At 40.0% G+C, this 13002-nt stretch overlaps 1 protein-coding gene across 1 annotated transcript in view; it reads right to left on the reverse strand.

Moving 5' to 3' along the window:
• Window positions 1-13002, reverse strand: part of LOC148525427 (sialic acid-binding Ig-like lectin 16) — a 48998-nt gene that overhangs the window by 12759 nt on the left and 23237 nt on the right. The window contains exons 5-8 of the mRNA XM_088470949.1: window positions 10912-11166; window positions 6652-6699; window positions 3804-4052; window positions 1106-1396 (exon numbers count right to left, since the gene is read on the reverse strand). Coding sequence (XP_088327075.1) covers window positions 1106-1396; window positions 3804-4052; window positions 6652-6699; window positions 10912-11166 — 843 coding nt within the window. The remainder of the gene's footprint in view (window positions 1-1105; window positions 1397-3803; window positions 4053-6651; window positions 6700-10911; window positions 11167-13002) is intronic.

The raw sequence follows: 13002 nt of genomic DNA on the forward strand, positions 1-13002 counted from the left end.
TATTTGAAATATGCGTACCAGATAACTTAATATAGTCAAGCGTATATGTAGAAGTCTTTAATTCCCGTTTGGTCGATATCCCATGGTAAAACTTCTATATCCTCTGTTCTGCTTAACACCAGCATATGACCTCAGAGAAATAAAAAGTTTCCATAGTGCAATATGTTTTTGTCAAACACAAATATTTTATTTGCACACAAAAATACTTTTACACATACTTTTAATTACTACACTATTAGGCGCTCGCTCTCTCCATTTTTCAAAAGAGAAAGATATGTATTCATAAACATAAACATCCATAAAAAATATGAGGAAAACAAAAAGTGGTCCAAAGAAATGTACACCTATTGCCCCTTTATTAAAATGTTCCTTGAAAAAATATCACACAGTGGGCCTGATTCAGAGCCGGACGCTCTGACCAGAGCTCTCGCTCTGAATCAGGGCCCTCCTACCTAAACTTGGAGCGGCCTCTTGGACGCTTGCATAGCTGTGGGTTACCACCCACAGCTTATGCGAGCGTCCATGATGATGGTCGCGATGGTCAAGACCATCATGACCATCGGGCTTGCGACGAGACCCTGCGGTAGGGTCTCGGTGACCGCAAACCCAGGAGTGATTTTGGCTCTATCAGAGCAAAAATCACTCCCACTGACATCACTAGTGATGTCAGTGGGGCCGGACCCAGACGGTAGGCGTTCCCATGGGAACGCCTCCATCTGGCAGCCACGCCCCCGGCACGCCCACCAAAGGGGGCGTGCTGTCAATCAAAATCGACAGCACGCCCCCTTTGGTGCGAGGCCTGGAGCGACGGCTTCCCCGCCGCTCCCCATGTCTTGCGCATGCGCACGACGGAGCTCCCTCCGTCGTGCGCATGCGCACTAGGGCACCATCGACCCGCTTGCGAGCACTCAGCGCTCGCGGGCGGGTCTGAATCAGGCCCTGTATTTCTACATGCACGATCAGCAAATGGCAAAATGGGGGCGCTATTGTATAATAATGTAATGGACATTTGCCAACAAGTTAAGGTGCTTCACAATCACAATTTTTCTGGTCGGAATAGGACTCCTCTGTACTTGTACCCATTAACACTGAAACTGATACTTACTGTTACTTAACAGAAGAAGGCTGAGGTTCCCAAACTTATTGGAAGCCAAGCAGTGTATTTGTTGAACAAGTTGCAGGCTTACTTTCAGGGTCAGCGAGCTATTCATCACTGCGTTTACTATCGCAGTGGAAATATTAAGGTCTTTATCACTGTAGGAAGAGGTATATAATTTCTCATCAATCTTCCACTGCACGTTTGCCTGTGGAAATGACTGGATTTTACAAGTGCACTCAATGTGGCTTTCATCCTGCAGGCAAGTGGAATTTTCCCCTGCAACTTGCTTCGGTTTATCTATAACAACATAAGGACATTTTGTGATAGCAGAAGACACAAGAATGGAAGAACTGTATATAATATGAGGAATGTGGCGGTCATGATGACACAACCATGTGACTGACATGACAGAAAATAAGTGACATTTTGTATCAAAACTGTTACAAATGAACTTGTGTCTGATTTTTATGTAACTTGTAAAGAATGAACACAAAGGGGGAAATTGAAATGTATTTTGGGGCGGCTATCTGTTTTTGGGTGCCAAACGGAGCAATTCAATTGTTCCTCCATTCGGGCATGAAAGACACCAGTGCGGCATTTCTGCTCTCAGGAGTGTGAGAGCAAAAATGTGCAATAAACCCGTGGTTATGGTGCCCAAAAGGGAGTTTGGGCACCCCAACTAGGACTTTAGATGGGTTTAGCATTTCACAGCTAAACCCTGGTTTAATTGGGCACGAAGACCACGATAATTAATGGGTGCCCAGAACAACTGAATTGCAACACTGGACGCCCATTAATTACAATCGCCCCCACATTGTCCTATCTGCCTTTAATGAATCGATTTAATATCAATATAGTAATCATTACTCATTAACTAGATTACTGCCTGCAATTTCCAGTGAAGGACATAGGACCTCATTCAGAGTCGGTCGTTGCGGCCGCACGGTCGTACGGGAAAAGGGGCCGGATATGCAAATTATTCCCTCGCAAGTTGCATCCCTAAGTTCGGATCGGTAGCTGGCCGACCAAGGGGAGGAAGCGGCCGGAAGACAAAAAAATACGCCCCCTTCTCGTACGCATTACACGTCATCTCCGGGCATATAAGCATTAATCGAGAGCATCGAGAACCATCGGAACTGGTCGTAGAGCTTAAGGTTGACAATACCCTCTCTTAAGCTCTACGATCATGTCAGTGTAAAAACCTCCCATGTCACATGTGCCATGACGCTACTTTGTTAATTATGCACTCCCATTAAACGCTGTTCGCATAATTAGGCACGCCTGCGTTCGGATCTCCACTCCCCCGTTTTCAAGCACCTTCCCCTGTTACCACCCAGAAATGCCTCATTCTGTCACTCAAACTACCGACCTGGCTGTGTTCAAGGAGAGAGAAATTTCTGATCATAGCGGCTAGTTTGCGCACGCGCATTGCGAACTTCACGCATGCACAGTTTAGCGAACATCGGTGGCGTACGACTGTGCGGCCGCTACGACCGACTCTGAATGAGGTCCATAATGCTTATTGCTTATCTACTAATAGCCAAATTGATATTAAGAAATTTGATGTTAAACTAGAACAATATTCCTGTTTTCAGAGAATTTATTTTCTTATTTAAAATTGCGGGTTTCAACAAGAACTGAACTAAAAATGGAGCAAGCCAAGATCAACCCATTGTCTGAATAAAAGAAAAATGGAGCAACTAAATAAGATTCAAACAGCTGCCATTACTGATCAAAAAAATAAAAAGACGGGATCCTCGGTAATCCCTGCAGGTGTCGAAATAGGCATTACAGTGGTTTGAAATCTTACTTAGAGGCATTTTTAACCTCTCTTGTTAAAGACCAACATTAACTCTAACACCTACTGTTCATCTTTAAATTGAGAATTTAATTAATCTTAAGGAATTGTCAGTTAACTAACAATTAAGTATATTATTATTATTATTATTATTATTATTATTATTTTATTAAACTATTTTTATTACATTTCACAATTAAACAGTTGCAGATAACAATCCAGTTTTAGAACTTTTAGGCATAGCGTGGAAATAGAGTTTAGCAAACATGTAAAAAACATGTGAGATAGCAAAAATAGACAATTGTCATCTAAACATCTAAAGTACTGTAAGCATATTGGTCACATAGCAAAATAAAACAATATCAAATATAAATACAAAAAGAAAACAAAGTAAAATAAAAAAATGTGCAAGAAAGGTGCAATATAAATAAAGCAGATGATCCCATTTTATAAATACTGGTAGGTAGGAAAAGGGTCAATTCCCAGGAGAGAAAAATACTCAATAAAGGGTGTGAACATAAATGTGAGACATGGAAAGTACTTTGCATGATAATTTGAGTAAGTTAAAGATTTGTCCGAGAGGATTTATTTAGCCGACAGTACAGAAACCACTCTGTTTGCTCAAAAACTTTCCAAATCTCACGGAGAAGCAAGCTTTTGGTCCCAAGCCATATATTATTAAAGCCAAAGTAAGCATATGAGTCTCTACAATCACAATACTTTGCTACAAGTTCCCCAATCTTTGGCACAAATCCATTTTTCCCTATCAGTGATATCCAGGAACACGTTCATCTTCAAATCACTGATGATCTCTTAAATCAATAATTTATTTATAGAACCAGTGGTGGCGAGAAAGTGGCAAACTATCATGATGTCACCTTGGTATAAGAAAAAATATTTACTTACATGTCACTTTGATGGTGATTGGAGCTTTTGACAGCCCATGAGTATTATTAGCTTGGCAGGTATATAATCCTTCCTCGCTGAGCGATATATTAGGGAGGTTGATTTGCTCTGAAGAAAGAGCTGGAAATATGTGATGCTCAGGTTTTATCCAGATCAAAGTAGCTGCTGGGAAACTATCCACAGAGCAGAAAAGAGAGAGACTGGATCCCTCTAGAGCATATGTAATATTACTATATTCCATGATACAGCCTGCAGGAAAAAGAAAATCACATTACATTTCATTAGAATTTATGGTGAGAATTTTATTTCATTTTCAGATTTAATATCAAGTTGGCCAGCGAGACAATTATCTATTCCTTGATATTGGTTATGGTGTTGACTTTAATAGCCCAACATAGTGGTTATTTGTAATAAATATTGTTCACTTGGGGTAAATGTACAGCAATAACCGTTTGCATGTTTTTGCCTTTTAAATGATTACCCCTTTAAAACATTGGGAATACACCCCAGAAACTAGCCAGTGCCTGTGTTGCGTGGGCTATTACTGTACATTTACCCCTATGATGCGATGACCAGCGCTTTTGGCTGGAAGGAGATGGGGATAAAACCAATATCTGGAAAATATTACAGGTTCCCAAAGGCCAAGTCTGATGCTATAAAAGGATTTATTGAGGAAACTTATTTATGGGGATATCAAACATCAGACATCTATTAGATCATCTTGCTTCTATTAATTGAAATACACTTTAGTGTATTTTCTACATAAGCAAAGTAAAAGCTTAATGTATAAATAGGAAAGATAATATTTATTCCTGTGATAATAAACTACAATATGAAGAAACATATTCTGTCAACTCTCAAACTAGGGCACAGATTTATCAACTAGTGATATTCTTGTTATCACTTGTTACTAATCTTAAATAGTGCTCCAATCAATCAGCTCCTAACTGTCATGTATTTGAAAAATGACAGTTAGGAGCTGATTGGCTGGAGCACCATTTTGGATTAGTAACGAGTAATAACATAATTATCACTCCCAGTAAATCTGGGTCTTGATTTCTTCAGTTACTTTATACTAGTAAAGGGATTTGGCATATGTTGTCTCACCCCACCCCCTCCTCTAACTGCTGCCCTGCCCCTCATTCTGCCTGCTGCTCATAGGGATGAGGGGCACAGGTACTAATTAAGGGCACTGCCCAGCCCCCTTCATTATCGTGTCAGGGGCAGAACCCTGTGTCTCCCCAGCCCAGCACACGCTGCTATGTGCTGGGCTGTGTTGGGACCAGGGAGGCTGCTGATCTCCTCTTTCTGTGTGGGGGAGGGGAGTGATCACATTGTTCGTGCCCGTGCCCTAGATTGGCCCCTTTTTTTTGTAAGGAGGTGTAACCACACCTTACAATAGGGCACACCCCTATATGGGTTACCCTTATTATTCCTAAACAATTTATTAGTTTAATTCAAGAAAAAAATATATATTTTCATTTGCAAGTGCAGATTTTATTATGCAACCTATACGTAGAATCCAACTTTTTGCTGTTTTTATATGGCAAATTGATGCCCCCCCAAAAAAAACAGACTATGCTTTATTTTAGTACTTAAAATAAACAAAATCGAGGTGATTACTTTTAATAAGATTTCTTGAATTTCAATAATAATAATTTAAAAAGTTGGAGTCATTTTGAGTAGATTATGTTTGCTGTGCCAGGAGGTATGTAATAAATAATGGTATTTACTGATAATTCAGTCTTCTGGAAAAAAAAACCAATCAAGGCATAATTAGTTTGGGTAATCCAAAAACAAATGATTTATATTGATGTTGGAATGTGACAAGCCCAAAAAGTGCCAAAATAGGCTCAGCACAGGGGTAAGAAAAGTCACAAATGGTATAAGTGGACTCAGGGCAAAAACCACTTGAGTGGCTCCCGGGACCTTTAGTAAAGGGGAAATTTGCAACTATGGGCCTGATTCAGACCGATTCGCTATCTGCGTATGCTCGCTGGATGCGTATGCAAATTTGTGAAAGTGACACCACAGGAAGCGATCGCTCGCCAAGGCATAAGCACGCCCACCATGTCTTAGTGAGCGGCCACTTTGTGTATGCGTATGCCCAATCGCACAGGCAGAGCCGCCCACCAGCAACACGTCATCTCCAGGAAGTGTATTAAAACATTGGTACACCGAGCACCATCGGATGTGAACGCAGTGCTTGAGGTAGCTTTACCCTACCGCAAGGATTGCGAGAAAATCAGTGTAAAAAAAAGGCATGTGACGTGTACTATGACGCTGCCTGTTAATTATGCATGCCTCTAAAACGGCGTTGAAACACTCTGGCACGCCTGCGTTCGCATTTCCACCACCCCGTTATTAGTGTCCTGCCCCTGTTACCACCCACAAACGGCCTCTCCTGTCACTCAATACACTGGGCTGTCTTTGCAGGGCGAGCGAGCAGTATGCGATCGCAGTGAATAGTTCGCGCACGCGAGCGTAGTGTGCACACGCGCGTACGCAGAATATCGGGCCGCTTGCGAGCGCACGCATATAGCGAACGGGTCTGAATCAGGCCCAATATCCCAAAACCATAAGACAGGTAAATTTGTACAAAATAGCATGACATCACAAATAATAAATGCTATGCTTTTGCATTGTCAAAAAGGAGCCTTTTGGATTTTCAGTTAATTCATCTGTTTTTTTTAAATATAAAAAAATCAATAATTCTACCAGAATTTATCAGTGTTAATGAGTCCTTTAATTAACCTAAATGAAATTCAAATGATATACAGTACAGTAACTACTGTGGATTATTATAAATGTTATCAAGTTTATTAAGTAAACAAAGAAAAATTGTTACTTGAGTTTTTAGTCAGGGAACAGATGATCATTGGTCTCCGTGGGGGATCTAAAATGACATAAAAAAATAAGATTACACATTTTTGCAAATCTCTTTAAATTCTTAGAACCTTAATAGCAATAGTGTAATTGTTATTTATGAGAGTATCAGCATTAAATCTTCTATTCACTTTTTATGAATAGATGGCAGAGCGTGTGTACCAATTACTGGTAATACATAAATAATCTTACCTTTTATAAATCTTCCTTATTTTGCAGAATTTTGTTTCATCAAAATACTATACAGAAATTTGGGGATTTTTTTTTTTTTGGGGGGGTGGGACGGTGGATAACTTCATACAGGAACGAAATCTAGTGGGTTCACTTCTCCTATTGACACACCATGATGCCAGGACAAACCACAGGTGTGATTGTCACTTTGCCGTTCTTATGTCCGATTACATATAGAATATAGCTCCATATACTTTTGTGCTTGTTATTTGTTGTTCATGCACTTTAAAAATAAATAATACACTAATTATAATAATTATGTTTTACAAGGTTCAAAAGTTTGCAAATTAGCTGTAGCCCAGTGCAAAAGTCACCGGCTGAAAGTACCTTGTTCTACTCACACAGTGCAGGTAAATGCTATTAGGCTGTCACACTGGTCACTGTGACTGAGCAAAGGTTCTGGTCTCCTGCAGGTTGACCAAAGTTCTGCCCACAGGGATGTATCCCTCACAGACACTGACGCGTTTCGTTCTATCTGGAACTTTGAAACAGTCTGTGGATAGAGCAAGGTACTTTCAGCCGGCGGATCCTGGTAACATCCCACCTTGCGAATCACATGGAATATTATTTTCACACTGCATGTATTCCGATTGGCAAGTATTTTACCATCCTTACTCTGGACTGGACTATTTACTCATTTACACACATATAGATAAGTACTCTACTATATTCTGCTCACTGGATTTTATCAGCTATCACTGGAAAATGGAACATTGCGCCGTCTAATACAGCAGACCTTATTGTAGGTGGAACAGTGGTTTCAGCTCATTATCAAAGAAACACAGATACACTTCTGCTGTTATATTTTGGAGCTGTAACTCTCTCTACAATTTTAACTGCGACATATCTTGCTGTATTTCTTACACGGAAATATATTTGGAAAATATTGTTTTTGGATACTTGGGGGTCTATTTACTAAACTGTGTTAGGAGATAAAGTGAACGATGATAAGGTACTAGCCAATCAGCTCCTAACTGTCATTTTTCAAACACAGCCCGTGAGATGGCAGTTAGGAGCTAATTGACTCCTAACTGCCATCTCACAGGCTGTGTTTGAAAAATGACATTTAGGAGCTGATTGGCTGGTACCTGAACTCCATTCACTTTATCTCCTAACACAGTTTAGTAAATAGACCCCTTGATTCTGAATTAGTTCTTTTTACTGTAATACAGTATGTGTTTATATGTATTTTTTATTGTTGTGCGTTTAGTATAATAACGTGAAATTCATATACAACTGAATTCAAATTGCACATAAATTCTACCTGTATATTATATACATATGGTTTTACTTGGTTGTTATACTGCCTTAGAGCAACTATCCAGTTGCACATGTGCAATCCAAAAAGATCATGAATAGAATTGCAAACAGCACCAGCACACCGGAGAGGGAACTCACAAAATCCCTCTATAGCATGGCTGCTTCCGGGAACTCACAAGTTGGGTTCTTTTGAAAACATCAATGCGAAATGCGTGTCGAGTGTCTTGGGAGTTACCACACAGATTGGCATGAGCTCCTTCTTATTCTCAGTTAACATGACCTGTAATACTAATATGACCCTGGCCCCCATTTATTAATGATCGCAATTTCAGTGCGATCAGGGCATGACATTACCATCTACAAGTGCATTGCAACATGTGATCCTATCTCTGGAATGTATCATCCGGCACATGCAGGGAGAGGGGTACCGAAAGGAGCCCATCTCTGCGATCTGCCCGAAGAGCTGCCAGGCATGCTGTGCATGGAACCTATGAAATCTATGGGGGATACAGCTGCCTGCAGGAATGGAGGGATCACAGCAGGTATCCTTAATACATCCGGGGGATACTAAATATTTGTGGTTAACCGCCGAAAATGGGTGTTTTTGGGGATATAGCTGCAAACATAGAATAAAATAATGGCATTCTGAGTAGGGAGATTTATCAAAGATTGTAGAGAGACAAAGTGGAGAGAGATAAAATACCAACCAATCAGCTCCTAACTGACATTTTTCAAACACAGCCTCTAAAATGATAGTTAGAAGCTGATTGGGTAGGACTTTATCTCTCTCTATTTTATCTCTTCACAAGCTTTGATAAATCTCCCTGGCCCTTAGGCCACAGTAGTTTGTCTGACAGAATACCATTAATCGTAAAGTCAGCTTTTTGAATGCAGAACACAGCCTGTACATATGCCAGTCACTTTTACTACTTAACAATTGTAGTCTGTCTCCCAAACTACTTTAACAGTAGTTTGGGAGACAGACTACAATTGTTAAGTGCTTGGTTCCTTTATTTTTGTAGCACGTAGCCTGTACAAAGCAGGGCATGGCTTAATATAGAAAGTATACTGGTCATTCAAGATACAGCACACATACAGTATGTCGGACCTTGTTTAATGTGAAGGCAGACTGATTACCATGGCTACAGCGCTTAGTCCCCTTGTTGGGGTTGGGTATGAAATGCCAACGGCCGGAAAGCAATCTGACTAAATCCGTACTCTGCACGCCCGAACGCTGAAGATCCCGATTGGGGTTGGTAAATACCCTAACCCTCCCCTCTCCACCCCTAACCCTCCCTTAGTGGTGCCTAACCCTAACCTCCCCCCGGTGGTGCCTAACCCTAACCTCCCCCCCGGGGTGCCTAAACCTAACCCCACACCTCACACTCTAAACCTAACCCTCCAGGAGCGGTGCCTAACCCTAACCTCACCCCAGGGTTGCCAAAACCTAACTCCCCCTCCCCGCACACTAAACCTAACCCTCCCAGGGTGGTGCCTAACCCTAAGTCCCCACAGGGGTCCCTAATCATAACCCCCCCCACAGCTAAGCACTAACACTGCCCAGCTTATTTTCATTTGGGAAGCCATCTGTCTAGATTCCATCATCGGGATATAGGCAGGCGTCGGGATTTCGACGCCTGTCTTTAGTCCCGCGTCGGTATTTAGACGCTGGGATTTAGTCAACCGGCTTCCCAGCCATCTGCATTTTGACTGTATCCCCCCTTGTTGTGTTCACATATGTAGATTCCAGAACATTAATGATTCTACAATACTACAGTATGTATTAATATGTAATATTGGTGTCCATCTGCTTAATAATTTAAGTGCAATTTATTCTGCAGTCAGTTAATGTATTTGATATATTACCATATGAGATATTATTAACCTTATAAGATTTCATTATTAAACAACAGAATATATTTCAGTGCAGATATCACAGTTACCAATTGAACAATCTCAGTGACTGCCAATTTTTCTTACTTATTGTGCAGACAACTGTAGACAAATGCTTATTGTTAACATTTCATCTAGCTATTTGTGCAGTCACAATTGTGATATTATAATAAATATAAACTACTGGGAGCTACTCTAGATACAATGTCAATAAAGTCACACTGACAGCCACATCTGCTATATAGTAACAATAAATACAGTAATTTCAAACAAGGAGATACTTTGTCACTTCTTAACAATATTTATTTAATCTAAACTCTGCCTTCTGCGTCTATCATATCATATTCTGGCTGCGGTTTTGTGTGTGTTTTTTTCTTTTAAAACCTTTTTACAGTACAAATTATTGCGTTGTTTATTTCCTTATTTGATTACATACAGGGTTATATTATGTAATCATTTTCATTAATACTGTTTATTATTCATTGGTAACATTTATTACAGGTTTAAAAATCGTTGATTACAGCTAGAAAATATTACTAAACTTTGTTCATTAAGTAACATGATTTTAATTGTTTTTCTTTCACCTTGGTTTATTTGTTAACTATTATTTTGTATCAGTAATGTACTATTTTAAAGCATACTTACAGTAATAAAGTTTACTTTTTAGTTATTCATGCAACAACAAATTAAAAAGAAGAGTGCCCTATAGGGAATTTTCTCTATGCTTGGAACTTTTTCCTCTCCAAGTTGTTGTATTTTATAAAAAAATAACCTTTCAATGTACTACAAATAATAACACTCGGGTGCAATTATATATAAGTACATTATTGTGACTTACATTGTACAATGATTTCAATGCTTCTGTTAGTCATCCCGTACACATTCTGTGCTGAGCACAAGTATATTCCAGCATCACTGAGTCCAATGTTCTTCAGCTCGTAGCTTAGAACATTTCCATTTAATTTACCATTTTTTTCTTGCCGTCCCATGAACCAGCTGATGACAGACTTTGGGTTACTGTCCACTACACAATGCATGCTTAAGTCTTCTCCTTCTTTCATAATAAAATGTATGCTTTCACTTGTGACAATCTCTAATAAAACAATGCAAATGTTAAATAATTAGGTTAAGGTCAAATGCAGTATAAGTTAAGGTTATGTATTTAAAAAAAAATAGGAATAAACATATGTATGTATATAAATATATATATATATATATATATATACTGTATATATAAAATACAACAAGTAAGTCCTAAATTATCCACTAGGCAATTAAGGGAAGCCCATAAGTTTATAAATTGACAATGGGTGGGATGCACTATTCTCTATTATTTACTTTTTTCCTATGCACCAAGCTTCAGGAAGCAAAGCTTTCCGTAGCTCAGAGCTGGTAGGCAACTTCATCTTCAGATGGCATTGCAAATAGATGGACTTCTTTTCACATTCAGCACTGAAAGAGATCGAATCATATCCCTCCCAGTTCCCGCTGCGGCGTGCATAGTGTTCTGAGCATGCACAGAAGGGAATTCTGGGTCATAAACCCCAAAGTATCTCTGTCGCAAAAGTCAGCTCTGTTCAGGAGAGCTGTCCTGTGCAATTTCTTCATGCATACCGGTGTTATTAACGTCGACATTCACCGGATGAGCGGTGGGATGTATCGCATGCAAAATGCAATGCTTGCTGCATCGCGCCCAAAGTCTCGGAACAGGTCAATTAAAGAATAGCATGCTCCCCACTGGTACAAGTTATACTTTGTTTGACTCTAAACGTTATTCGATATAGTGATACTGATAAATCCTAAACCTCAGAACAGTAGTTCTTAAAGTGGAATGCACATGTTTATTGCATAGGTATTAGGTCAATACAAATCTTATCAAATCAACTTTTATTTACTTATTTCTAATAAACAATTTATACAAAAAATCAGCAAAATAAAAAGACATAGAATAGTGTCTCACTTGTTAATATTCCCAGGCTGCTGTGTGCATACTATTGTGTATATTTATTTCTGTGCACACACATCAGGATTTCTTAGTAGATATCAGTTAGTTTTTATAAGCAAGGCAGTAATGGGAGTCTATATTAGTCTAATATGGTAATGGAATAAATATGCAGCCTAATGTTATCCAGCTGAGGTACACAAATCCCTTAGTAACTTAAGGGTTACACGTCTCTACTGTACACTTTTACTATCTTTCTGCCCTTTATATTTTAGTTACATAGGTATATTTTCTCTTCAGTGTGTACTGCATACATAGTGGCAATTCATTTGAAACAAATGTATCCGGGTCAGTTCTATTTCCCAAACTGCATGGGTAAATTTTAAACCAAATGTATCTTTATCATCAGTATTTAGATTTCTCTGTACTGAGGGCCCGATTCAGACCCGCTCGCTAGGATGCGTTTGCACGCAGCCTGCCAATGTTTGCAGTGCGCTTGCGCCAACCAGTCCATGCGATCGAAAAGCGATCGCCCCTAGTGCATAGACACCTCGCTAGCTTGAGTGACAGGACGAGGTGTTTGTGGGTGGTGACAGAGGGTGGTCGATGGAAACGGGGGAGTGGTTGTGCGAACGCAGGAGTGTCTGTGCAACTTAACGTCATTTCATAGCCGTGAATAATTAAGGCGCAGCGTCTTGGTACATGTCACATGGCTGAATTTTACACTGTGGCGCTCGCAGTGCTAGTGGTAGGGTATGGTCAGCCACAAGTGCAGCGTATGCATCCGATGGTTCTCGATGTTACCGATTGTTGCATACACTTCCTGGAGGTGACGTGTATCGCTAAGGGAGAGTGGGCGTCTTCAGACAGGCTGGTGGGTGTCTACATACTCACCGCGATCGCACGCCAAGACATATTGGGCGTGCTAATGCCTTGCTGTGTGATGGCGGGATTTGCATACTTTGGCTGCATGCGAACGCATCTAGC

This window comes from Taudactylus pleione, unplaced genomic scaffold (assembly GCF_031769625.1).
Source record: "Taudactylus pleione unplaced genomic scaffold, aTauple2 ptg000108l, whole genome shotgun sequence".
Classification (NCBI taxonomy): domain Eukaryota; kingdom Metazoa; phylum Chordata; class Amphibia; order Anura; family Myobatrachidae; genus Taudactylus; species Taudactylus pleione.